The sequence below is a fragment of the Mytilus edulis genome, chromosome 5, assembly GCF_963676685.1.
Source record: "Mytilus edulis chromosome 5, xbMytEdul2.2, whole genome shotgun sequence".
Taxonomy (NCBI): Eukaryota; Metazoa; Mollusca; class Bivalvia; order Mytilida; family Mytilidae; genus Mytilus; species Mytilus edulis.
Genome location: NC_092348.1, coordinates 4,507,531 through 4,535,105, shown reverse-complemented (window position 1 = coordinate 4,535,105; position 27,575 = coordinate 4,507,531). Strand labels below are relative to the sequence as shown.

Below are 27,575 nucleotides of genomic sequence, written 5' to 3'. Positions count from 1 at the left end.
TCCGAAGTGTGGACGACGGACGGACAGACGGACGGACGGACGGACGGACAGACAACGGTATACCATAATACGTCCCGTCCCGGGCGTATAAAAATTGATAAATATCAACCAGCTACATTAGGATTTTGATTGTCTGAAAGCAATCTATGTCCAAAAAATGTTTGATGTCACCACAGAAATAGCATACTTTACTCTCAACCACCTGACTTAGTCACAAAAGTTATTTGACTAATTTACATTAATTGCACCATACTTTATTATCATGATACAGGGTTAACAAATAAACACAATAAAATTTATACATTCAACACATTCATGTAAAAGTATAAAAGTTTCATAAGGAAACATATTTCTTATTTTCTATATAAGTTTTCAAGAATTAAGGTATAAACTTCCAGTATTGTAGTTCTTGGCTTAAATGTTTAAAAATTAAAACATAATACAGAAAACATGTGATCGACTCTGACTTTAAAAATAATGGAAATATTTGTACTGTTGCACATTAAACATACTGTTCCTTACTTTGAAATAGCCATGGAAAATCTTGATCTCAAAAGTTGGTGGTTATTTTATATTTTTTTCTTTCGCATAAAGCGTCTTTTAAAAAAGCAAAGTTATTTTCTTTTTTTTGTTTGATTTAAATTGCAAATTGGTTTAATATCATACAACATTCACACATTATCACATACATAAACATATATACAGTACAGTTCAGCTTGTTTTGTTCAATCTGTTCAATGAAAGCAATCAATATAGGCAACAAAAGTAGAAAAGCAACACTTAATTTGAAAACCAAAGTGGTATTGTACAAACAGAAAATGGCTGCCCTATATGTTAAAATACATTAACAAATCTTTATGGTGAAATTATTCAAGCAGCATTATTTCTAGAAAAAGTTTAATACTGTTTCCCTAGCAACCAATTCAAATTTAAATATGCGTAAAAATATCAGGTTGCAAACTAGTTGGTTTTATGATGTTTATAACTGGTATTAATACATGAAAATACATACAAAAATCATTTACCATTTAGTTCCTTTAAAACTTTATGTCATGAAATAGTAGCTTATATGAAAAATAATGTAAAATACCCATAATACCTCACGATTCACTGGTAGTACATAAAACACCCTTGATCTAATAAAAATAAATAACAAAAATTCATGGCTAGTACTGATACTTAATGTAATATACAGGTGGATCTGTCAAAAATAATCTGGCTCTTCAATACAAAGCACATAGATTCTAAAGTAGAATCTGGTGTATTCTAATGCCTAGCACAGTTCAATTATCACGGTAAAAAAAAATTGAAACTTTCTCTATTTTTCATATCAGGTTGTATATTGGAACCTTTATCATTTTAAAAAATATTCCAAAATTGTTAAATGACAACATTCAATGTTACACTTTGGTGGTAACCTAAATTAAAATGAGAATAGCTGTCTACTGTAGAGTTTTATGTTTCAGAATTTTTGGCATTTATTTTAAAATTATATTTGACATTCCATTGAAAATCTCCCAAAACGTTATATTTCCAAAATGTTCACATTTAATTTCTTTATTATTCCAGGAAGGTCCTTGGTTAAGTCTTACAATCAACAGCCAAAAGTATTTTCTCCACTATAAGCAATGTATAAGAAACCATCATCATCTTTATGTTCTTCGTAAACTTGTCCCATACTTGCACTGAAATGAAAGATTACAATATAAATAACACTATAAATTAACATGTTCTTCATAAATTTTATAACAGAGAGTTTAAATATGTTGTGTAACAAGTGTTGTTATTTGGTTTGACAGTCAGTATATAAGGTAACTGCACAAGTTTAAAGTTATATTGAGGATTGATTAGTGACTAAACCAGCACACATTTCACAGTTGGAAGTCTAATTTTTCTTTTACAAAATTATTTATGTATTTTTGTTGTCATATTGTTGTAGTATCTGAAACATGTTGTTGATATTTTGTAGATTGTTTTCGTACAGAAGACTTGCAGGTTTCTCCCATGCAATTTCTTGTGTGTTAATAGGGACTTTTTATTTTAGTTTAGACTTTAATGAAGAGGAGATATTTTGTATATGCAAATAAAAGTAAGAGCTGGTCAGTATAGAAGGTAACTGCACAAGTTTAAAGTTATATTGAGGATTGATTAGTGACTAAACCAGCACACATTTCACAGTTAGAAGTCTAATTTTTCTTTTACAAAATTATTTATGTATTTTTGTTGTTTTGCCAGAAGACTTGTCTGATATTTTGTATATGCAAATAAAAGTAAGAGCTGGTCACTGCATCATTCAGTACCCTTACATTGTGTTTGTGTTTTATTGACATAATTGCATGTGCTCAATTATGTGCATATGGTTTCAAAGTAGCTGGAGCATTTTAGCACATAAATAGTGTATGCTTGTTAAAATGAAGTAAATTTAAAACATAAATTGATTGTCAAACATAGTGTACCTGGACTGTGGCAGGACTTTGCCAACAAACAAGAAGATAGCTTTCTCTGATGGCAGTTGAATTCTTTTTCGTATAATCCACATAAACTGAGCTACAGAAATGTCATTAGGTACAAGGAATTTTCTCTTGTCTATATCTTGTATGTGAGACTTTGGATCTTTTTCTACTATCACCTAAAATAGAAAATATATCAACAAGTGAATGTGTGTACAGGTAGCACAGGAAATTTGAAAATTAAAAAACAATAGTGCTGGGATGTGATTTGAAAAAGTTGTCTGTTCAATACAACAACACTGGATTGTATTATCACTTAATAACAAAGCGTTTAAACAGGAGAACACTGTGTGAGGTAAATTTCATTGTGATAATATTAACAACAAAAATACAGAAAACATCAGGAATTAATTCATGTATTAAACCAAATTTTACATTTTAAATTTCCATAAAAAAAAAAAATCTGTCAAAAAAACCCACAAGTGATTTAACTCTTTTTTTTTCAAACAAACTCCATGTTGAAGGCTGTACTTTGACATATAATGGTTTACTTGTAAACAAATTTTGACTTGGATGGACAGTTGTCTCATTTTGCACTCATACCATATCTTAATATGTATATAATATATAATCATATGTATATAATAATTTCTTCTAATATGCTTGCAATAGAAAATGAAATAGTTCATCATTTTTTGGTCAGTTTACAGCTGCATTTGGTATGGTTTGGTAATGACCCTTTGAGGAGTATCAATCGAGAAGAAGCACATCTTACCCCTAAAACCTGTGAATATCCATACATTAATGAACCGTCAATTTAATAAAACTATCGGAAAATGACTAAAGTTATGTAAGATACATTAGAATGGAACATGTACATGATGTAGAGCTGCTTTTTTTTATATATTCCAAAATGACAAAGGTAATATTGCCATGTTTACAAAATGACTGATTGTCAGGTTGAAATGGTATGTAATGAGGAGTTCAAGATGTATCCAGGGGAGTAGCTAGGTATTCAGTCAACTGTAGGCACCACATGCCAAGAAATTGCCTCCGTTGAAATTCTGCAAACACCCCATAGAGCAAATTACATGGATGATTAATATTGACCATTTGGTATATGGCTGTGTTCTAAGCGACACGTACATGAAGGTCATAAATTAATTTGTTGAATGAAATCAAATCTTTAACTACTAATGGGTGCCGCAGGAGGTTGACTGGAATTTTTAGCGAGGATTTCTTGGCATGAATCAGCAGGGGGTCTGGGGGTCGTTCAAGGCTCCCAGTAGGTCCAGGGCAGAGTCCTGTTAGGGAGTTCAGGGGGGCAAAGCCCCCCAACGGAAAAGGTTTTCAGCGTTTTAGCAAAATTTTATGTACAAAAATATTAAATTTACTGGTTATTTAATCATGATAATTATAATATACATGATGAAAAGTTCGAAGAATTATGAATAATGTACCATAACATCTGACTGGTGAAAATGTTTAAATAACACAGTACAATCCGTCATATAAACAATATTACAATATGCATCGCCCAGCGTAGATCAGCGTATCCCTTTAATTAAGCAGTACAGCCTGTTTGGTATTAAGATATCTTTTCGTTTCTGATTGATATATAGGTTTTACTTAATTAAAAGTACATAGTGATGATCCTTCATTTAAATAAAATAGGCAATTAAACACTGATACTACTAAACAATGTATAATAGAACTATCCTTTTGGCTAGACATCAATCATCAATCTTTTGAATCTTAAACCTTCACCCTAGCCACACAAACACATACAGACATACTCAAAATTACTGGAACCCAGTTGATTTTTTTGATTGATTTTTTTTCACATCCAGTGTCAAATATTTATGCAAGTTCAGGACTGTTGAATTCATTTTTTTTACAATAAATACAACTTGGAGCTAGGTCCTGTAATATGTGTCGTCCAGGACGAAGGTCTGGAAATTTAAAAATGCCATGCATTTGAAAATGAGGGATTATTGGATAGGAGCAGAAATTTTGCTTTAAGTAGACCAACTACGAATTCCTCAAAGAGTTGCACTCTCTCTACAATATTGTACAACAAGGCATCGAATTTAATGTCCCCATTCTGACCAGACCTGACTATGTATTTATACATCCTGCACTGCCAAACGGACGACCAACATTGGCAAGTCGGGTGAAGACAAAATGGAAAGCTCGTTGAAAACTAACAACAACTAATTAAAAAACTCATGTGTCTAAGTTGAGGTTCATTCAAGTTTTTGTTGATAGAAGTGAAATGATCTGAACCAAAGTTCTAGTTTACAGTTTATATATAAGGTAAACTCGTAAAAACATTCAATTCTATCCAATACATATTCCATTCACTAAGGACGAGAGACTAGTGTACACATGACATTCAATATTTAAAGAGTTTTGACAACTTTACAGGCTTTCATCTACAGATAGCGTTGTTTATTATTTTTTTTAACAAATAAAAATATTTGTGAATAAATAATGTGTAGGCACGTGCCTAAAGTGCCTAACGGCAGCAACGCCCCTGGTATCCAAATGTGTGTGAAACAATTATGAAAATGAAGTTTGATCAAAGTACGGTAAAGCTGTGATAAGTTTTTACATGTCAAAATAGAACAGTGAAAAGTAAAGTAAACTAGAGGCTCTAAAGAGCCTGTGTCGCTCACCTTGGTCTATGTGAATACTAAACAAAGGACACAGATGGATTCAAGGACAAAATTGTGGTTTGGTGATGGTGATGTGTTTGTAGATCTTACTTTACTGAACATTCTTGCTGCTTAATATTATCTCTATCTATAATGAACTTGACCCAGTAGTTACAGTGGAAAATGTTAGTAAAATTTTACAAATTTTGTGAAAATTGTTAAAAAAAAAATGACTATATAAAGGGCAATAACTCCTTAGGGATCAATTGACCATTTTGGTCATGTTGACTTCTTTTTAGGTCTTACTTTGCTGTACATTATTGCTGTTTACAGTTTATCTCTATCTATAATAATATTCAAGATAATAACCAAAAACAGCAAAATTTCCTTGAAAATACCAATTCAGGGGCAGCAACCCAACAACAGGTTGTCTGATTCATTTGAAAATTTCAGGGCAGATAGATCTTCACCCGATAAATTTTTTTACCCATGTCAGATTTGCTCTAAATGCTTTGGTTTTTGAGTTATAAGCCAAAAACTGCATTTTACCCCTATGTTCTATTTTTAGGCGTGGCAGCCATCTTGGTTAGTTGGCTGGGTCACCGGACACATTTTTTAAACAAGATACCCCAATGATGATTGTGGCCAAGTCTGGACTAATTTGGCCCAGTAGTTTCAGAGGAGAAGATTTTTGTAAAAGATTACTTTAATTAACGAAAAATGGTTAAAAATTGACTATAAAGGGCAATACTCCTAAACGGGTCAACTGACCATTTTGGTCATGTTGACTTATTTGTAGATCTTACTTTGCTGAACATTATTGCTGTTTACAGTTTATCTCTATCTATAATAATATTCAAGATAATAACCAAAAACAGCAAAATTTCCTCAAAATTACCAATTCAGGGGCAGCAACCCAAAAACCGATTGACCGATTCATCTGAAAATTTCAGGACAGATAGTTCTTGACCTGATAAACATTTTTACCCCATGTCAGATTTGCTCTAAATGCTTTGGTTTTTGAGTTATAAGCCAAAAACTGCATTTTACCCCTATGTTCTATTTTTAGCCGTGGCGGCCATCTTGGTTGGTTGACCGGGTCACGCCACACATTTTTTAAACTAGATACCCCAATGATGATTGTGGCCAAGTTTGGTTTGATTTGGCCTAGTAGTTTCAGAGGAGAAGATTTTTGTAAAAGTTAACAACGACGGACGACGACGGACGACGGACGACGACGGACGACGGACGCCAAGTGATGAGAAAAGCTCACTTGGCCCTTCGGGCCAGGTGAGCTAAAAAGTAGGAAATAAATAAAGACAATATAATAATGATACGTACAGGTATTCTCTCTGGGTATTTATCTTTAATCTTTGTTGATTCTGCTTTTCTTTGTTCTGTAATAAACAAAATTATTTGTCATTATAAAACACACAATTTAGAAATTCATGCCTATGCTTATAAATTATATATATGAAAGAAATATTTTTTACCAAATAGAGTCATCCTTCAATTTTCTAGGTTATGGTCTTTGTTTACACATGTATGCGTGTATTTATAGTTTTGGTCTTTGTTTATGTGTCTATATATTTTTGTCTTTCACCTGTTGGTACATGTACCTGTAATCAATAACCTGATCCATGTGTCAAAATGATCAGTGTTAATTCAATTGTGTAATCATATGTCATTTACTCTAATTGAATCACAGATTTGTATATTTGTAAATAACAATTTTGGATTGAATTAACTAATTAAGGCTATTGACAACCTACCCTTAGGCTATACAATAAATTATGTAATACATTTAAATAATTCACTTTAATCATGGGTAATTCTAAAACTCACTAATGATGATCTTCTATCCCCTAAAGGCATTTAAAATATTAAAAGTTCTGATGAGAACAACACATACAAATAATTGATCAATTTAAAAAAAAACATGAATTTTAGAAAGGAAAGACATCTGTTCATTATACATGTATTGTAACAAAAACACTACAGAGTATAGGCAGTATTTTTCTACTTATTGAAATGAATGTAATATATCAGTTTGTGAAAAACAAACGGAAAACCATAACCATATACATATATTATTGTAAACCTGGTTGAAAGAATCTTATCTTCACTCAGGCTGATTTGACTTATTCTAAGTTTGATGAACAGTTAATATACCAATACATGTATCATTTACACACACCAGCATATCTATTGTGAAAAAGAATGTACAAGACAAAACCCAAAATATAACAGATTAAAAAAGCTTACAACAACAGATAACAGTATGTACCATCTGTCAAGTGATCAACAATCAAAAAAAGTTAGAATTTTCAACCAAATAAGATAAACTTGCAACTTGACTGAATGCTAACCATCCAGTTACTTCGAGAACTCTGGACTTCTTGAATTCAACTAAAAGACAAAACTTGGAACCAGTCTGGGCAGTATTGGGCACTAAATAACATGTTTGACCTCACCAAATTCTATTTCAGTCTGAAGTTCCGGGGTTGGTGTCTGTTGCTGGACATCATATTTTTTGTTTTGTACATACCTGTTCATGTAAATCAGGCTATTTGTTTTCTCGTTTCAATTGTTTTCATTTTGTTTTGTGTGGGATTTCATAGCTCGTAATGGGGTTTGTAATCTAAATTGTTTTGTAGTCACTAACATCTTCTGTATTTCATTTTGGTCTCAGGTAAATTGTAATCGCATTGGCAATCAACCTACATCTCCTTTTTGAATATTCTACTTGAGTACAAACCAAGCTTACAACTATGACCATCACCTTACTTTTTTTAAACCATCTGATTTCCTTTACCCCAAAATTACTTGTTTTTTTCTTTCATATGTGTATCAGTTCTCATTTCAGAAAAGTTACAAACAATAACTACTCTTATCTAGGTCAGTGTGAATTTTTCCCATGAGAAACCTCATTAATCATGTTAATACTACAACATAAAATAAAACCTGAAGTACATTGCATTTTGATACAATGTTACATCACTGACAATGTTGTTTTCATTAAAAAAAAAAAATGAGTTGAAATGGGCAAATACATATCAAATACACATTTGTCCTTTGATCTTAATAATGATAAGTTATCCAATTGAAAATCATACCAAATATCATGATTTTTTTGTATATACACAAAGAACATTTTACTTGAATACAATTTTGAGTATTGCATGGTATAGAATGCAAGTGAACGACATGATCATGATGATATATACCAGTAATCTAAAGCTAAATAAAATGTATAACATCTACTGTTCTATGAGTAGATCTATCAGTTATGTATTAATCCACCATGACAAATCAAAAACACAAAATCTCAAGTTTATAAATTATAATTTATAGTGTTCAATTTAGACATTATTTAACCTTTATATGGCTTATTTCACAGTTAGGGGTTATTATAGATGTAAATGTCTTATTTGAATACGCATAGAACACATTAATATATTGACTTTCATAAATAGGACAGATTAACAATGGCGTTTGTTTACAAACAAATCTTAAGTGAAAGGTGAACAAACACACATATATATCCTATTTTGACCTTGTTTTACGAAACCTTATATTGTCACGCTTCAATACCAGCAGATTTAACCAAAACAATATTAAAGATACAAACCAAATGTGTGCTCTTCCCTAAACTTGAACTTCATCCTGTTAAAATGCGGAAAGTTAAAAAATATGTATGACGATTTGACAGCTGACTTCGACTATGGTTTCTTCTTTGTGACGAAAAACCGGAAGCGGAACAAAGAAGCAACGAGGCAACAACGAAGAAAATGGCGAATGCTGAAGTTTATACAAATCATATTTCTTCTAGACAAAATGAAATATTAAGGTGTGAAGCCCACTTTTTTCTATAATTTTCTTCTGATACCTTTATTGTTATTTCGTTTTAAAGGTTGTTAGTCCGTGAAAGTTATTGTTCTGACTTGCCAGTTTATAAAAAAATGCTTCTTTTCCTTGTTGACATAATTTTTGGTGTATAGCATGGCATGCATCCTAGACAGTCTCATTGGCTTTTTGTGTGAAAAACACATAATCCTCATGCTTTAAGTAATCCGGGGCTCTGGGTCATACAACTAGGTATCGGGTCCGTTCACTCATCTTTTTCTCATTGTTTTGTTCATGCATCGTTGACAATGTAATGGAATTTGATGCGACTGTCATACAAGTGAGAGGTTTAGCTAGCTATAAAACCAGGTTCAATCCACCATTTTCTACATTAGAAAATGCCTGTACCAAGTCAGGAATATGACAGTTGTTATCCATTCGTTTGATGTGTTTGGACTTTTGATTTTGCCTTTTGATTTTTGATTTTCCTTTTTGAATTTTCCTCGGAGTTCAGTATTTTTGTGTTTTTACTTTCTTCTAGACCGAAATTCTTCTGTCCCTATATACACCTTATCGCTATTTGTCCCCCATTACTGGATATCACACAGGTTCCCGTAATATTTTGACGTCATTAAACAAAATATCTGACACCACAATGGAAAAGTGATTGTTTTATGCGTCAAGAGTTCAAGCGGCCTGGTCAGCCGGCCGATAATGCTAATAGCCATAAGGTGTATTGCTATAATGCATATATTTACTAATTTACATTCGCTTTTTATTGATTTTGCTATTTCCTTTTTTATTTTTTTGTGCAATATAGAGACAGAAAGCAGTGCCCATTCAAAACAGGAGATCGCAGACAATTTGTTTGTGCTCATTTTTCGCTAAGGGAGCTACCATTCATACATGTGATGGACTGTAAAATTCAGATCAGGAGATTTGGAAATTTTGGTCAGGAGATTGGACCTCAGATCAGGAGGTTTTTTATCGACACATTTTTCATCGTAAAACTAACCATATGATGTTAAAATCTGTCTTTTTTGGTTTTTTTTGTGTTTTTTTCTTCAATCTTCCTTGTGAATGGCATTAGTTAAAGTCTGTATATAGTAAGGAATAATTGAGAAGAATCTTTTTTTCTTTTGTTTTACATTGTTGATTGCTGATGAGAGAAGGGGTCTCACTGTGTCTGGTGATGTCGTTACGGCCCCCATAACAGATCTTGAAGTCTACTTTGCAAGTGGCGCAGTATGCCTGGTCTTGGCCCTTGGAACTGGGTTGGCACCATTTGAAGTCAGCTTTCCAGGCATTGCTAAACTTAGTCATATATTTCTGTTGTTTTGAAACTGGTGTCTTTGAAGACGGAGATAACTGTCGTTTTGGCATTTTGAACACATAATGGTGTACAAAACAATCATTTTGCTTATATAATGTTTCAGTCAGCTTGTGTAGCAAACAGCTCACATTGAGCTGAAACCATTCCTTTTTCCAGTATTTTTATATACAATAAATGTTTTTCTCGGCATCAAAAAACTTCCGATAAATGTTTACACAACAACATTCCATTTTCTATCAATGCCGGTATTTATCGGTATTTACCTTTAATCATCCTTGGCGTGTGCCATAAACAGAAGCCACATAGAGTGATTGATATACCAACACCTTATGATTATTCAATCAAACTATTATCACTTGTTAATTAGCCTTTAGCAGGGATTAAAATCTCCACATGTTGCGTAATCAGGTAATTTCAGTTTACACCGGATACGTTCGATAAACCTCGTGTTTTTACGACTTAAAAAATCTCGGGTTTTTACGATCTCAATGATGAATTTTGTAAACAAAATAATAAAAAATGGCGACTGAAAATTTTCATTCATGAAATTTTTTCTGCACGGGATTTTTTTCTCTTCGACGGGAGGACGGGAGGGGACCCCTGAAAACGGGAGTTTTGTACTCCCGTCGGGAGGTTCACATGTATGACCATTTGATTTTATGGGGGGCTAAGATGAAATTTGAAAAAAATAGGCAGGACAGGAATTTTGAGTAAAAAAAAAGGCAGGATGAGACACTTGCAAAAAAAAAAGTCAGGATAAACTAAAAAAAAAAAAGTCAGGATAAACTTAAAAAAAAAAGAAGACAGGACCGAATAGAGTAAAAAATTTAAAGGCAGGAAAGAGATTACAACTAAAAAAATGCAGGACAAAATTTTTCGTCCATTTTGATTATTGAAAAAATGTTTGCTAAATGCTGACACATCTATCAAGTCTTCGAAGACTCCTGTAAATACTATTTTTGATTGTGATTGATAACATTTTATTTTATTTTAGTGATGGGGAAACTTCAGGTAGTGAAGAACCACCAGTTATAGATGAAGGAGAAGGAGTAGATGAGGAAGAAGGGGAAGTAACTTCAGTTTCCACATCTAAAGACAAAAAGGACAAGAAGAAAAAGAAACATAAACACAAACATAAACATAAAACAGATAAACATGAACGCCACGGGAGTGATAAACACAAACATAAAAAACGCAAGAAACATAAAATGGAAAAGGCAGAAGAAGAAGAGGAAGAAATGGATGAAGATAATGTAGAAAAAAAGAAGCGAAAGTTTGATGAAGACATTGCTAAGTTAGAAAAAGCTAGAGAGGTTTTGAAAGCTGTACTAAGTGTAGATAGTAACAGTAATCAAGAAGCTGAAATGAACCCAATGGATATGATTGCTCAGGGATATGCTGCCTCTGAATCCGAGGAGGAAGATGGAGAGGTGGATCATGAAGAAACAAAAATAGAAAAGAAGATCTCAAGAGAATGGCAAATATTAGAACAGGCTTTAGCAGAGAAAGTAAAGCAGGAAAAGAAAGACGAGGAAGACACTGACCATAAAAGTGATAAACGTGATAAACAGTCACGTTCAGATAGACATAGATCTAAGGAAAACGATCCCTACTCTAGTGAAAAACATAGATCTAAGCAAAACGATCCCTACTCTAGTGAAAAACATAGATCTAAATCTCCAGTTGTTATTGATCTCACGAATGATTCAGTTCCAGACAAAAAAAGATCCAGAGAGAAAGACAATAGAAGTGATTCAAGATATAAGGATGGGAGACGATCACCCACACATAGGTCACCTTCACGCAGGTCACCCAATCACAGGTCAAAGAGTAGAGATCTAATGAGAGAATCACACAGGTCAAAAAGTAGAGACCCTCATTGGGTCAGATCTCCTGGTAGGGAAAGACCTAGGTAGGTTATTACTAATGAGAATAACAGGCTATTAGAATGACTACATATACATGCTATAGTCTAAGAAGAATATTAATTGTCTCTATAAGAATTACCATTTGACTGGATTCCAGATTTATGAAAAAATACTCTTTAAATTCAATATCTGACCGCAATCAAAACAAATTCAAATTATGCTTAAAAAGAAATGAATTTATCAGTAAACTTCAACTTGTGTAAATATGATAAGATGTATTAACTAAACACCAAACTTGACAGCCGACACACATGTACATGTACCTACTAATTGGTTGCAAAAAAAAACAGTAATCCATAGAATGCAGTCTATCAGTACTATACTTCAGATTAAATATTTTGATTTTTTTAAACATTTCACAGTAAATGGAAAGAGCCTTTCAAAGTAAAAAATCTGAAAGTACATCATCAAATTTTATTGGCCTTCAATTCTGAAGATTGTATTGTTAATATATAAGTGCTCCCTATTTATATGAAATTAATTCAATGACATGAATGTGCAAAATTTACATATAATCACCGATATGTAAAGAAAACTAAAGCATTGAAGATGTGCATAAAGATTGTAGGATACTGAAATACTGAAAAATGGAATTAATAACAGCAAAAATATAAAAAAAAAATCAAAATGCTCTTAATCTTCACAGAAATTTACAGAAAGCCATGCATATATGTGTATTCACTATTTAAAATTTTGAAAATGGCGGTCAATTTAGGGAGGGGGACATTTTGTATATGTAAAAGTTCTTCTCTTTCTATCCTTTTTCTTGCTATCACACTTCTTCATCTTCCTCATTGCTTGCAATGGCAACTCTTGTTGAGTTATATTTTCCCATTATCTTACAGAGACACCAGGAATAGATCACCAGAAAGAAGAAGATCTCCTGATCGACGAACAGATAACAGACGACTAGATGAAAGGAGACGATCTCCTGATTGGGGAAGACCTGTAGAAAGAAATGATAGAAGTCGTGAGAGACTTTTAGAAAATAGAGGATCTCCAGAGAAAAGAAGATCTCCTTTGGTTTCTGCATTTAAAAGTTACAGGTAAAACTTGCTTTAAACACTTTTATAGCTACTGTTTTGACATGAATTTGAATAGCTAGAATACATTCTTTCCTGTTAATTTTTCAAACAACAGGAATCAGCTGCATGAAGGTTCTGGTTCAGCTGTATCAAATCAATTGTGTAGACTCAAATCTTCTGTCAACACTTGATTAAAAATTAATGTACTGTATATTGATCAGTCATAGATTATAAAATTGAGAATGGAAATGAGGAATGTGTCAAAGAGACAACAACCCTACCGAAGAGCAGAACACAGCAAAAGATCACCAAAGATTTTGAATGCAGCAAAAAAAAACCTGCACACGTAGGCATGCTTCAGCAGGCCCCTAGACAAAAATGTTTACTAGTTCAGTCAAGACTCCTGTTGTATCACCAACAGTGAAACATTGCAAAATATTCTTTTTATGGATTCTTACACAAATAACACAACCAAGAACTATAATGAAGAATTCTTAAAAACAGTAATATCAAATTTCTCAGCATTCACTTTAACATAACACACATGGAACAAAAGTTGACAGGGATTTAAGATTAAAGAATTGACATTTTTCTATAAATGCACATTTGCATGTACTTTTTAAACCAAGACCAATCTTTCACTAAAATTGTATTGGTTTTAATTCATCTCATTTAAAGCATTATTCATGTTATTGATATTGCCTCTTGTTTTAAAATAATGAAATATTGTGATTTATACATTTAGTATATTTGAAATAATGAGATGTTGAGTATTTCTTTTACAGGGATTTATATGGTGGAAGAGGCAGAGGACAAGATAGGGGTCGTGACAGGAGAAGTAGATCACGTGACAGACGACACAGGAGTAGATCGAGAGACAGACGAAGACGGGATAGAAAGAAGGAAGATAAATTTAAAGGCAGCTTATCTGAAGGCATGGCAACACACCAGGATGATTCTGAGGATGAAAAGTTAGTTTTTTTCTTCTTTAAATTTCTTTAAATTCCAAGCATCATTTGTAAAAATCAGATAAGAGTACTAGTTGAATGATTGGTCACTTTCTTTAATTTCTTAAAAGTTGGAATTTCAAAATGTATTGTTTTTTGTATTTGAAGTAAAAGATTGTTGACACTTCTACATAATTGTGATTAATAGAACAATCTAGGAATTATTTACTCTTCCATAAAAAGAAGTGAGAGGTGTAAGTGATATTCACCTCTCAGGTTTGAATTATATTTTTAAGAATTGTGAATTGAAGTAAAGTTTTTCTTCAACATAGCACCTGTACTACTCTAAATAATGACTTCATACTTATGAATAGCTTTGCAGTAAAAAGATTATTTGGATATCTTGGACACCTTTTTCCTGTCAAGTAATACTTTAAATTACAATTGGGAGGGGGTTAGGGGAGTATGCTTAACATAGCATGTGTATGTTGCTGTTTTTCACCAAAATAAATGCATCCACAGTGAATTTTATATTTTTATTTCAGTCTTGATATAGACATTCCTGATGATGATGAAGATGAAGAAGATATGATAGCAAGAAGAAGGAAAGAAAGAGAAGCACTGTTACAGGTACAATGTTCGGACTATCAAGTTTTTCATGCTAAAGATGATCTATGATTTAGGGCTACTTTATTTAATGTGAAAATTGAAATGGAAGTTATGTTTCTGAATCTGGATTAAGATCACTAATCACTTGTAGCTGAGCTTGTACAGGTAGATCAACAAGCCAGACAGAAGAATACTATCTGAGGATAGACGATCCATTTGTCAAATTAATCAACTAAGTTTCAGCAAATGATTATGATAATTTAGATTAAATAAATAAATTAATAATCCAGTTACAAAGAAAACAGTTTAACAAGTCGAACACGTGCTTTATTTTGACTTACGCAATCAGCATCCCCCTTTTTTAAGAAGTACAAGACGCAAAACAGTAAATATTATTTCATTGCAAATAACTCGAGTACTGCTGTAACGATAATTTAGAATTACTTTAAAAGTTTAAAAGTAAAAACTTAAATATTTCCTGTAAAGAAATATCGTATCGTAATTCCGAATTCATTTCGTATATTACAATCAAATTGATACATCCGCGTTTCCGGTTTCTATTCAGACTCGAAAGATGCATGTTGCACATCATCAATTTGCCAGAAAAAGTCATTAAAAACCTTTTCATTTGTCAATGTTTGCTTTACAAATCTCTTTAACCTTTTACATAACCCGTACGAATCGTTTTGTTGTTGCTGCAAATCAGCATACCGGTAATGGGTTATGAATTTGACAGTGTCCATGAAAAATAAGCTCCACATCATATGATTTTTAACCCCCATAACAATTACCAAAATACAAGAAATCTACATGGGGACCTTCATGACAGCTTTTGGTCATTCTCGACTAAGGGGGGACCATGAAGACTTGGCATTTGAATGGTTAAAAACGGCAATAAATGAAAATATTGATACTTCTAATTCTATAATTGAAATTCAAATAAATATAATTTAAATAAGCAATGATTTAGCATGTTCACCATTCCTTGTATAGAGGGATAAAATACTTCCGATCGCGCTACACTGTACAGCGTGGACACGGTTTGTAATGGTGAAAGTTCCTCCATCGTTCAATTTTCATCCATGGAGATCCCTGATTAATCAAAGCAAGTAGGTTGGTCCTGGGAGAATTTTTAAGTCATTTTTTACCCTCCCACATTCATTTTAATGGAATAGTCCTTGGTCAAACCAAGCTATGGTAAATTAGAGCAAAAACTTTGCAATTTGACATGCACCCAAACTTAAACAAATAACTAAATTTCTTGGATCTTGATAAGCTGAAGTTTATTTAGAGCTTATGATTTGCAATCAAAATGTTTTCAAGTGAGATAACTTAGTTTGATCTAGTTCTAATCTGATTTCATATATAAGTTGTAAATATCTATTTATAGAAACTAACATTTGCTAGTAATGAGAACAGTAGAATGTCTCAGGACGATGATACACAGAGTGAAGATGAATCACGAGCGTCCTCTGATAGTGACGAGGTGGCAGCACGAGCAGCAGAGATTCTAGATGAAGAACCACAGGATTACTTTGAAATGTCATATCATCAGAAAAGGCAAATCTTTGGATTAGGTAATATTCAAATTTAAAAATAATAGCTTTTCATCTTCTTCAAGCCTTGTCTTTTTCAAGCAATAAGTAAGATACATATAAGTTTTTCAGTAACACTGTGACTACATTTGCTGCTTTGTATACTTTGGTGAAAATTTTGCTTACCATAGTTAAATTTCTCATACAGATGCTAAGGTTTCACATCAAATAGCTTAGGTCTAAAATTACGAATGATTAAACTACTTGGATATAATTATTATTATTAAAATATACCCTTTACATTTTATTTTTCATTTACAGAAGAGGCAGAACAGAAAAAGAAAGAAGAGGAAGAGAAAGAGGGGGACAAAGATAAGGAGGGAGACAAAGAAAAGCCAGCTGACATGTTTTCAGAAAGTGACATGTTCAGTGAAAACTATACCGTAAGTTGTTATTTTCATTAGTGAATTTAAAGTAAAAAATTGTGAAAAAGTTCAACTATTAGGAATTTATTATTGAAATATTGATATAGAAATGCTTGTTTTGTGTATATAAAGAATGTTTGTTTTGTTTATTACAGAGTCCTGGAGTAGCCAAGTTTACTACTAATGTTAATGAGAATCCTAGTCTACTGGATAACTGGGACGATGCTGAGGGCTACTATAGTGAGTACATACATCTATCATCAAACATAAAAATATAGATTAGTTTCAAGTGGTTTTTTTTTCTTTCATACTCCTTTTTACTAACAGGCTTCTGTTTTAAATTCTGATGTAGTGAAGGTAACTCATTCTAGTTTTAGGCTTCTTATTTTCAGATTTAATTTTCAGTTATATCCTTCTAATGGTGGTTCTATATCATTGGGGTTACTGGTTAATTGTGATGTGAAATTTTTCGAGGAAAAGGTTTTGGATGTTGAAATTGTACTAAACATTAGAAAGCGATTTAATTCTATATATTGCATCTGCATGAAGGATTCAAACAAAAAATATACTCTTTATTTTAGGAGTGAGAGTTGGAGAGAACTTAGACAAGAGATATTCTGTGTATGGTTATACAGGACATGGTGTGTTCAGTAGTGTAGTCAGAGCTAGAGATGAGGCAAGGGGCAAAATGGATGTAGCAATTAAAATTATTAGAAACAACGAAATGATGTAAGTATTATATATATCAATAAATTTGGAGATGGGGCGTAAATAATGAAGTGGGGGTAAATAAATTTTGAACAATCCGATTTTGTGGAATGGGAACTTCAATTATTAAATTCACAGACTTCTGTCAATAAAATTTCTGTTGTATTTAACAGACCCCGGACTGGTTTAAAGGAATAAGAGTTCCTATGTAAGCTGAATGATTTAGTGATAATGATATACTGTAAAACAACTTAATTTTGCGAGCGATTAATTTTCGCGACTTTCGCAAGTAGAAAAATAACGCGAAATTAAATCGTCGCGAATATGTATAACTTGTATCTTTCCTTATCAAAATGCATGAAGTTAATTAGAAAATCGCGAAATTAAATCCCCGCGAAGTGAACTAGCTGGGGATAAACGCGAAATAAAGTATCCGCGAAAATAAGTTGGTTTACAGTAATATGTCTATTTCTTGATTTTCAGGCACAGGACTGGTTTAAAGGAATTAGAGTTCCTCCGTAAGCTGAATGATTCAGACCCTGATGACAAGTTCCATTGTTTACGGCTGTACAGACATTTCTTCCATAAAAACCATCTCTGTCTAGTATTTGAATCTTTGAGGTAAATACTAGTTAATCTTAGAAGATATATTTTGAAATGGAAAAATGAACAGGACTTGAGAACTGTATGCATGTCGCCAATAACGATTTTAAGAAATGGTTGAAGATATACCCTCTATTGGGTTCTGTGGTCAATGTAAAGATTTTGTGGTTTGATCTGTTTCTCAGGTACTATAAGCAATGGGTCCATTATATTTTTTGTTTATGACATGCTTGAATGTGTTCATGTCATTCTAGTATGGTTCATCTGAAAGTGATCTCAATCTCATAGAACATTGATAATGTTAAGTTTAAGTGATGCTTGTTATAAAACCTTCTTGTTACAGACTATCAACATAAATTCAATCAAAAGTGAAGCAGGTGAGACTTTTCAACATGTTGCTCTTGTATATTTCTTTGAACATAAACGTTGAATTGTACCATTTAAGTGATTTTAAGATTTAACAGACAGTCACTTCCTGTTCAAAAATACTTTAAAGTCTAATTGCAATTACTGTTATTTTTTTTTTCCAGTATGAATCTACGAGAAATATTGAAGAAGTATGGTAAAGACATAGGATTACATATAAAAGCTGTCAGATCATATGCACAGCAACTGTTACTAGCTCTCAAACTTCTAAAGAGATCCAGTATATTACATGCTGATATTAAACCAGATAATATATTGGTAAGTTTTCTTAAGTTTAGGGGGATGAATATCTGTTACATGTTTTATGAGAGTTTCAAAAGAGAAATATGTGAAGTAAATTTTGATTATTTGAATTTGAAATCCATTTGGTAAGAACTTTTAATTGATTAACCAAGAGGAATTCTGAACAACAATTTGACTTTACAGCTTCTGCTCTTTTCAAGTAGGGAACATATTTACCATGCAGTGTGTACAAAATTACAAAACTTGATCCTGAGCCTAAACCTGTTGATAAACATGGTATAATAATAAATGAAAATACTGACAAATGAAAATTCTTTGTGTAAAAATGATTGTTTCCTACATAACTTGCTGTAAAAACTGTTTAATTAATATATATAACAGCCTCCTGCATCAATTTTTAATTTCTGGGTCTCTGCGCATTAGGTAAGTTGAAATAGACTCCAAATATGACAAAAGCTATTACTATTCAAAGGAAGTTGGATTTTATAGATATACATTAGGCTGACTTAAGAGTTGTCTTTTCTTTGTATTTGTAGGTAAATGAGTCTAAGTTACTGCTGAAGTTGTGTGATTTTGGTTCAGCATCTCATGTGTCTGACAATGACATCACTCCTTACTTAGTCAGCAGGTTTTACAGAGCTCCTGAGATTAGTAAGTATTCAGATGTATTGATATTCACTTCTATTTAAAAATTAAGAGCACACATTCATAATAATGTTAAATTACGATTTAGACCCTGTGTTCATGCTTCAATTAACATAAAAAAAAAATAAGATTGTGTCAAATTAGGACACATATTCAATTACAGTGTTGACCCTGATTTCATCGTTCCCTGACAATGGATGTATGATCATGAAAGAGAGATATAATGTCCCATGGACACATAATCTGTTTGTAAATATATCTTTATGGTGTGCCTGCAACTACAAGTTATATGAAGTTTTTTGTTAGGAATATTTATAACAGAACAGCCATATTTGTAGATCAAATGATTTCTCTAGAGTTCAGGTTCAGTTGTTTTTTAAACACATATTTTCTATTTCAGTTTTGGGTATGGGTTACGACCATGCTATAGACATGTGGTCAGTTGGATGTACCCTGTTTGAACTGTATACAGGAAAGATCCTGTTTCCTGGAACATCAAACAATGAAATGTTAAAGTTTATGATGGACGTGAAGGGTAAAATGCCACACAAGGTGATACGTAAGGGTATGTTTAAGGACAACCATTTTGACAGCAACTACAATTTTATGTACATGGAAGTGGACAAAATTACGCAAAGGGTAAGTGGAGTATTAGTTATGTCATGTAATGTCAGAATTGGACGGATTTTATCTAAGACAGTAATTATTTTGATATATATATCTAAAAAAAAAAAATGATTCCAATTCCTTCCTATGCAACCTTCTTAATCGAGAGTGTCTTTATTAGTTTTTTTTTTTGTTTGAAACTATTGATTATAGTTTTTAGTTATGAAAATGGATTAATCGACCATTAACTTGACAATTCTTTGCACAATACAAAAAAATTTATCAGTTGTAAATGATATGACCAGATTTTATCTTTAAATGTAAATGTTTTAATCTGATAGTTATTTCAATAGTTTTATCTGTTTTATTTGGAAGGAGGGTTTTGTAGGAATTCCAATGTAGAAAAGTGGTGGTTCTAGCTCAAATGTCATTGTATTTCATGGAATTTATATAAGTTTTGCAAAAAAAGAACTGAAAACCTGGAAATGGAAGAATTCTCTACTTTAATCAGCCATAATTGATTAATAAAATGTTGTATAGCATTCACAATATGTGGATTGATTATTTCTAATTGAGACTAAAAAGACTCAGCTTTGTGTATTTATTATTGGAACCGCTCAGACTTAATCATTCATTTCAAAGAAAATATTATTATGTCCCCTTGAAATTGAATTTTATTGTAATAAGTTTTGATTAAAGTTTTGCTCATTTGCTATCATTTAAACTTGATTTTGCTTCAAATAAATGCTTAATTTGGGTTTTCTGATGATATTTTCATCCCAGGAATAGTTTAAAATTTTGTTAATCTAATTGTTTTTGTATAGAAATAAGTATATATAAAAAGAAAAAGAAAATTTTATGCATACCAACTTTTTTAGTTGGGTCAGCTAAAGTTGAAACTGCAAATTGTTCAAATAAACTATATAAACAGCTGTCTCCAGGTCGTCAATCTTTTTCTTTGTAGGAGAAGGTGACAGGTATGACACAAATAAACATTTCCAAACCATTATTGTCCGAAATGGTTGGCTTCCAGCGACTTCCCGAGGACCAATTGAAAAAAGTGATGCAATTAAAAGACTTACTTGACAAAGTTCTCATGTTGGATCCAAGTAAAAGAATCAGTATCAACCAAGCACTGACTCATCCGTTCATTCAGGAGAAAATATAAATTATAGTGTTATTCTTATTCAAGTAGGATTAATGGATATAAATGTTTGATAGGAGATAGTGCAGGTTTATTTGTAAGTCTAAAAGATGTTGTACGGTAAGATGTAGTGCGATGAAACGAAGGTTAGAATATTGACCTTGACATTGAATGTGAAACAAACTCGTGCATCAAAATATACACTGAACATTACATTAAGAATTGAGTAAGATTTCAAATAGTCTTAACTATTTTACAGTTCTTAAGCATAGTTATTTTCATGTAATCCGTAAAAATTTACAAGTTTTATATGATTAGAAAATTGCAAGTTCTTTTTACACCTTTAAAATAGAAAAAAATTGATACTATGATCTCATGAAAATCTCTATGTTTATAGTAGTAAAATACTTCAATTTTAGTACAGCAACCAGTGATATTATATTGAATTTGAAACAGACATTGTAGGACATGTAGTTGATATGTATAAATATGTAATTTGTTGTGATTGAAACTAACATGTTAATTTGTGTTTCAGTTCGCTGTGATATGGTTTAATCACAGACTGTTACCTTTTTACTGATCAGTTACAAGAGTTGAGCAAAGGTAACCATACAAACATGGGGAAGGGGTATCAGTTTATTTTAAAATTGGTTTATATTAAACTTATTTTTGTTCAGAGTTCAATAGGTAAGTGAACCTCATTTATGTATGATTTCAGTATTCAATTCTCATTTTCATACACTTTTATCCATGTGTGTCCAAACATCTGTATAATTTATGTTAGTCAACACTAAAATCTTTCCAAATTTGGGAAATTTTATAAGGGATCACAAACTTTGATTAAATTTAAGACTTGTATTTGCTTCTGATAAAGAAGGCAGTTTCAAAATTTTTTAAAGGTCTTATTCAAAAAAATATTCTCAAGTGAAATTAATTGAAAATTTGATTTTGGAAACCATTAACCTCAGTCCAAGTCTCATTTAACATTCCTTAAGTTTGTGGAATCAAAATTCATATAAAAATTCAATATTTGCTAAACACAATTATTGTTGAACTAGAGACAACCCATTTTATATGCATCATTTTTGTTTCATTATACAATTATATGATTAATAAATGTTTAATAAATGATTTTTTTGTTTGTTAAATAAACATAAAATAATCAAAATGTTAAAAAACAAGTGTAAATATTTTATTTATTTTAGTATTTCATTTTACACATTTTTACAAACAAATTTAAATTGTTTGGAATTTGAAATAAAATTAATTTCCTTAAAAATAATCATTTTTGATTGGGGTTTATTTTTCAGATAGTTGAAGAATTCTGTTTCCAACATATTGAGGTCTAACAATTTTACAGTCTTATCTAAAGATAAGTGCTTTATGAGGTAGAAAAGGTGTGAATTTATTGTTCCAAATTATCTGTTTTCACCAAAAAAGTATTTTTTACAAAATGCATGTATAACACTCAATTGAGTTGCCATAGCAACAACTTTGCAATATATTTAACATATGTAAATTCATCTTGTGTTTATGATTGTTCAAAAAAGAGCATACATATTTCTACAATTATGTAAAATTTAGCAGCAATTTTTGTATATCTATGTTAGTGATTATGTATAAAGACTTTTAATTGATTTTATGTAAATTTGTTGACTATGTACTTTTTTCATGCAGGAAAGTCCAGGAATAAAATGCAGACTTGATATCAAAGAGGAGTTTTTCTTGTAAAATTGAGTGGTTATGAACCTGTGCTGTTGTGGTAATAACCCTTTATATATTTATATGGGTATTACTATTGTTTAAACCTAGTCATGTCAGTTTAGGGGTTTGTTCAATAAAGCACTGCTTCTGGTGCATATTGTATGACTGGTTTCATTTCCTCGTGAGAGACAAATTATCTGAGCGCTTTGAAAATATAAAACAAATTCCAATGGACAATTTAATTCTGTTTATTGTTGAAGGCATTTTCATTTTATAGCACCTTCTTTTGTTTTTTAAATTCATTTTTCAAATACTACTGGTTGACCTTTTGTTTTTATTGAAAACAGATACATGAATGCATATGCTACTTGAAGGCAAAAGCTGCACAGCACCAGCAACTAATTATTTGAGAACAAGTTTCCTCAGAGAAAGACTTAAGGCCCTTTACTACACAATAAAAAAATGTATTAGAAATGCATTATCTTGATCAATACTCAATTATCCGAGTACCATCCCTGGTACAGTATGACATCCCCTGTCATGGAAATCTTTTTCATAAAGTGACACATTAGAAAATCCAGTAAACAACAAAGACATTTTGTGCCATAATTGAAGTTTTAACAAATAAAAAAATGAAAACAGACAATCTTTGCTTTGATTATTACTAATCAAACAACCAGTAAGGAAAATGAAAAGTAACTTGTTCCTGGTGATTAATGGAGAACCTTTTACTATGGAGGTAGAAATCTACAGCCTTTTTTTATTCATGGTCAACTTGGTATCTTCAACATACAACATTCTGCAAATTTTAGAAAAAACTTGCTATCTGTCATAGAAAAGCTGACAGATTTCAGTGCGATGTTTGAGAGAGAATGTTATTAAAAAATGAACTAGCAACTTATTGATTGGATGTTTGAGAGAGTGATTGTGAGAAACCAATATTAAAAAATAATCTTAGATTCTTTCTGAACTTTTGAAAAGAATTGGGCATGGGCAGACAATTTTAATATGTACTGCTTTTGACAGAATCATTGCAAATATTGAAATAAAATATAAGATAAGGGTTACAGGATAAGAATCTAGGATTTTAGTTATTATTGTTTTTTGGGAGAATGCATATACCCGCTTGTTACGCAATCAGTTATTTGAAAGGAATATGTTGTGGAAAACCGAAATAAGACAATAACAATGTATTCAAAGATAAGCTTTATAGAGAGTATATCTAATATATTTCTTTTTTTTCTTTTGCACCACCTGAACATGTCAAGTGACGATTGCCACCGTGGAGAGAAGTCAGCGCCACAGGAACATGATATCATGTAATGTTGATGATAACATCAGTTATTGTTAAAATGTAGATTTATAAAGTACTTTGGCGTAGAAAATTATTCTGTTGGGAATGTTGGTAGCTACAGGCTAACCAGTTCAAGGTTATTTCCTTGATAAGGGTTAAGACTTGGGGTTGGTAAAATATAATTTACAAATAAATTTTATGAGTAAAAAAATTGGAAATTGTGTTATGTTTTTTTCATGTACATTTGATAAAGACTTTTAAAGTTATATATAAATTTCTAAAATCCTACTTTACGAAGAGAAATAAACTTTGTTTGGTAACTATTTGCAATGTAAATAGAGTGATAAAAATGTATGAACAACATTGACTTTTATTAGAGGCCCATGATATATATCAGCCGTTATGAAATTAGTGGTAGTTTACCTTTTAATTACAAATTGTTTAGTTTGTAAGGAAAGATTTTTTTTTCATTCGTTGCTATAACTTCTTTTCAGATAAGAAAAATTATTACAGAGTTCTTTGGAAAAAATTTAATTACTTTTATTTAAACTTTGAACAGTGGAAATTTGAACAATTTATTATAGAGTAGCATATTATTTTTTTGGCCAACACATCTTGTTGAAATACATATCTGCCTTTTGGGGGTGAACATAAGTTTTGACACTGCTCTTTACCAAAATGCTGTTTCATTGCTGTGAAATTTTATTATTTTTATTTCAGTTGTCAATGAATTAGGAAGATACAGTTTTGCTTTTTGAACTTTAATGCGACATAAACAATTGATTTGTAGAAGATTTATATAACAATTTTTAACATTTTCTGTTTTTCTGTTATTTATGTTGTAGGACAGACCAGGAAGAAAATTACAGAATACAGATTGGTCTATAAGGTTGTTATTACAGGGATTTAGATGAACAATATTTTTAGAGTATCCAAGCCATGGTTTTAACAATACCTCTGAAACCACAAACTAGATTACAATAAATCTCACAGAATTATGCTTTCATTCATAGGGCCACTTTGTACTTTCAATTTAATTTGTTAACTTAATTGCTTGGAAAGAAAATTTGTTGAAATCTAAAAAAAGATGTGGCATAAAATTATAAACTGGACACTGAATTGCAGTCATTTTATTTGACCAATTAATTCAAAACAAAAGGTTAGTATCTTTTTGGAAACCTTAAGTTATCCATTGAAACATACAAAATACCAGGTAAAACAAGTCTGTATTTAATTCTGCTTTTGTTGTTTCTGCAATGGAGCACAAGAAGAGCAGCAGTAAGCAAATTTCTTTATTACTTAATAGATCTTTTATTGTACAGTTTTTCACTGGATCTAAGCATGATATCTTTCATCTATGAGAAGCTAAAATTAGAAATATTACAACTCTTAACAGCCAAATATACTTGAAGACTCAGTAACTCGGTATCTTGTCGGAAGAGGTTAGAACTCAAAGAACAGTGCTGCAATTTAGAGGTGCAGGACTTTAACTCTTATAATGGTTATAATGAAAACTAATTAGACAAATGTCTTGATCTAATGCTTCTTAATTTCAGCTTTAGTGGGAAGATTTTCATATTTAGAATGTTATTTCACAAATGTAAAACTTTTATCTTTTGAACTCACCAATGATTTTTTGTTATTTTAGGTATGTACAGGTGATGGAATGATTCTGGTTAACTAGATGTGTTTCTATAATCATATACAGGGAGATAATTGTTGGAGAATTTGAAAAGCAGACATTTTGATGGGATATGGATCACTTAAACTTTCTTTAAAAAAACTCTTGACATTTTCACCAGACATATTTATTTATTCAACATGCTCAGTATGACCATGTTATGTTTATAAAGTTATATTTATTTATAAAATATTTATTCAGTCAGTTTGTTTTGATTTAGTGAAATGATGATGAGTAAAATAAATGTTTTGAACATGAAATAGATATAAGAAGATACAGTATGAGTGCCAATGAAACAACTCTCCATCCAAATCACTATTTATAAAAATAAACCATTATAGGTCAAAGTACGGTGTTCGCCACAGAGGCTTGGCTCACATCAAATAGCAAGTTATAATGGGCCCTAAAATTACTAGTGTAAGAAAACCAACCTTCAAATCTATATAAAAGACTAGAAACACTTATTAACCACATCAACAAACAACAAATACTGAACATCAGATTCCTGACAACATAAGTTGTTCATATCTCAGATCTTGACCTCAATTTTATGGTTCAATAGTCAATTGTTTGGTCTGTTTCTCTGGTACTATATGGCATTAACCAATAGTAGAAATAATAAAATATTTTGGGTATGGAATGATTGTAAATAAAATTGAGAATGGAAATGGGGAATGTGTCAAAGCATCAACAACCCGACCATAGAGCAGACAACAGCCGAAGACCACCAATGGGTCTTCAATGTAGCAAGGAACTAATGGACGTCATACTAATCTCCAAATTATACACCAGAGACTAAAATTAAAACTCATACCAGACTAACAAAGGATAGAGGCTCCTGACTTGGGACATATACCTATAGCTAATGTAGAAAAACAAATGCACAATAATATGCACAGTAAAACTCAGTTTAAGAGAAGTCTGAGGCTGATGTTTGAATATGAACCAAAAGAAAATAAACAAAAAGACAATAATACATAAATAACAACAGACTACTAGCAGTTACTGACATGCCAGCTCCAGACCTCAATTAACTGATTGAAAGATTATGTCTTCATCATATGAATATCGGGCACAATCCCTTCTTTTAGGGGTTTAGTATTGTACCATCATGAAATATATGAGAAGAACATAACCCTTGTCATGCCAACAACTGGTTTTATAATAAATGTGTTTAATTCTGATTCAAAGACCCTATAAGTGAATCAATATAAAGCCAAAATGTGCAATCTTGAATGACCTGACAACAGTATCGTAACTATATCCTTTCTTAATAAGTCTGTTTAAAGATTTTAAAGTATACATGTCTGAAAGGACCAAAACACCAAAAACCAGCAATAAGCAGAAATAGCCATAACTGTATTGGAATCTTATATATAGACCACAAAAAACAATCTGCAACTAGTACTATAGTGTATAAAATCACCGCCACACATGGTTAGGGTCAAAGGATTGGTTATAAAATGGGTCAACTGAAGACTAGATTATTAGTTTTTTCATCTCTCCAAAGCTTAATAGTAGTTACTGGTAGGGTGACTTGTCTTCAGATGTTCCTGCAAACTGATCTAGCTTGTTACTCCAGTACAAAGCAAGGTTCATTTTTTTGTCGAGCCTGCGACTTTTGTCGCAGAAAGCTCGACATAGGGATAGTGATCCGGTGGCGGCAGCGTTGGCTAACTTCTTAAAAGCTTTATATTTTAGAAGGTGGAAGACCTGGATGCTTCATACTTTGTATATGGATATGGATGCCTCATGTTACGAAGTTT

At 31.7% G+C, this 27,575-nt stretch overlaps 2 protein-coding genes across 7 annotated transcripts; one reads left to right on the top strand and one right to left on the bottom strand.

Annotated features, from left to right (window-relative positions):
• Positions 1 to 232: 232 nt before the first annotated feature.
• On the bottom strand, positions 233 to 8,874 carry LOC139525361 (gamma-aminobutyric acid receptor-associated protein-like 2). The gene is made up of 4 exons (XM_071320595.1): positions 8,739 to 8,874; positions 6,449 to 6,504; positions 2,457 to 2,629; positions 233 to 1,685 (listed from the first exon to the last, which is right to left on the bottom strand). The coding sequence occupies exons 1-4, from the start codon at positions 8,770 to 8,772 to the stop codon at positions 1,595 to 1,597; spliced, it is 354 nt and encodes a 117-aa protein (XP_071176696.1). The 5' UTR covers positions 8,773 to 8,874; the 3' UTR covers positions 233 to 1,594.
• On the top strand, positions 8,841 to 26,013 carry LOC139525346 (serine/threonine-protein kinase PRP4 homolog). Of its 6 annotated transcripts, none has more exons than XR_011664885.1 (17): positions 8,841 to 8,957; positions 11,281 to 12,198; positions 13,060 to 13,260; positions 14,025 to 14,210; positions 14,732 to 14,816; positions 16,186 to 16,372; positions 16,652 to 16,773; positions 16,911 to 16,995; positions 17,337 to 17,484; positions 17,947 to 18,084; positions 18,597 to 18,750; positions 19,272 to 19,386; positions 19,781 to 20,019; positions 20,951 to 21,733; positions 22,441 to 22,527; positions 22,808 to 25,017; positions 25,777 to 26,013. XR_011664885.1 is itself a non-coding variant. In XM_071320558.1 (14 exons), the coding sequence occupies exons 1-14, from the start codon at positions 8,899 to 8,901 to the stop codon at positions 21,152 to 21,154; spliced, it is 2,841 nt and encodes a 946-aa protein (XP_071176659.1). In that variant the 5' UTR covers positions 8,841 to 8,898; the 3' UTR covers positions 21,155 to 26,013. The 6 variants fall into 6 exon arrangements, 1 of the variants encoding a protein (XP_071176659.1); XR_011664884.1 differs by having other exon boundaries at positions 22,441 to 24,153; positions 24,974 to 25,017; XR_011664883.1 differs by having other exon boundaries at positions 22,441 to 25,017.
• Positions 26,014 to 27,575: the final 1,562 nt, after the last annotated feature.

Coding starts and splice junctions, on each gene's coding strand:
- LOC139525361 (XM_071320595.1), bottom strand. CDS start 8,772: ATGAAGTTCAAGTTTAGGGAAGAGCACACATTTG. Junction 6,505..8,738: donor TAGGGAAGAGCACACATTTG/GTTTGTATCTTT, acceptor TGTTTATTACAG/AACAAAGAAAAGCAGAATCA. Junction 1,686..2,456: donor AAAGTCCTGCCACAGTCCAG/GTACACTATGTT, acceptor CTTTCATTTCAG/TGCAAGTATGGGACAAGTTT.
- LOC139525346 (XM_071320558.1), top strand. CDS start 8,899: ATGGCGAATGCTGAAGTTTATACAAATCATATTTCTTCTAGACAAAAT. Junction 16,373..16,651: donor AAGGCAAATCTTTGGATTAG/GTAATATTCAAA, acceptor TTTCATTTACAG/AAGAGGCAGAACAGAAAAAG. Junction 18,085..18,596: donor CTAGTATTTGAATCTTTGAG/GTAAATACTAGT, acceptor TTTTTTTTCCAG/TATGAATCTACGAGAAATAT.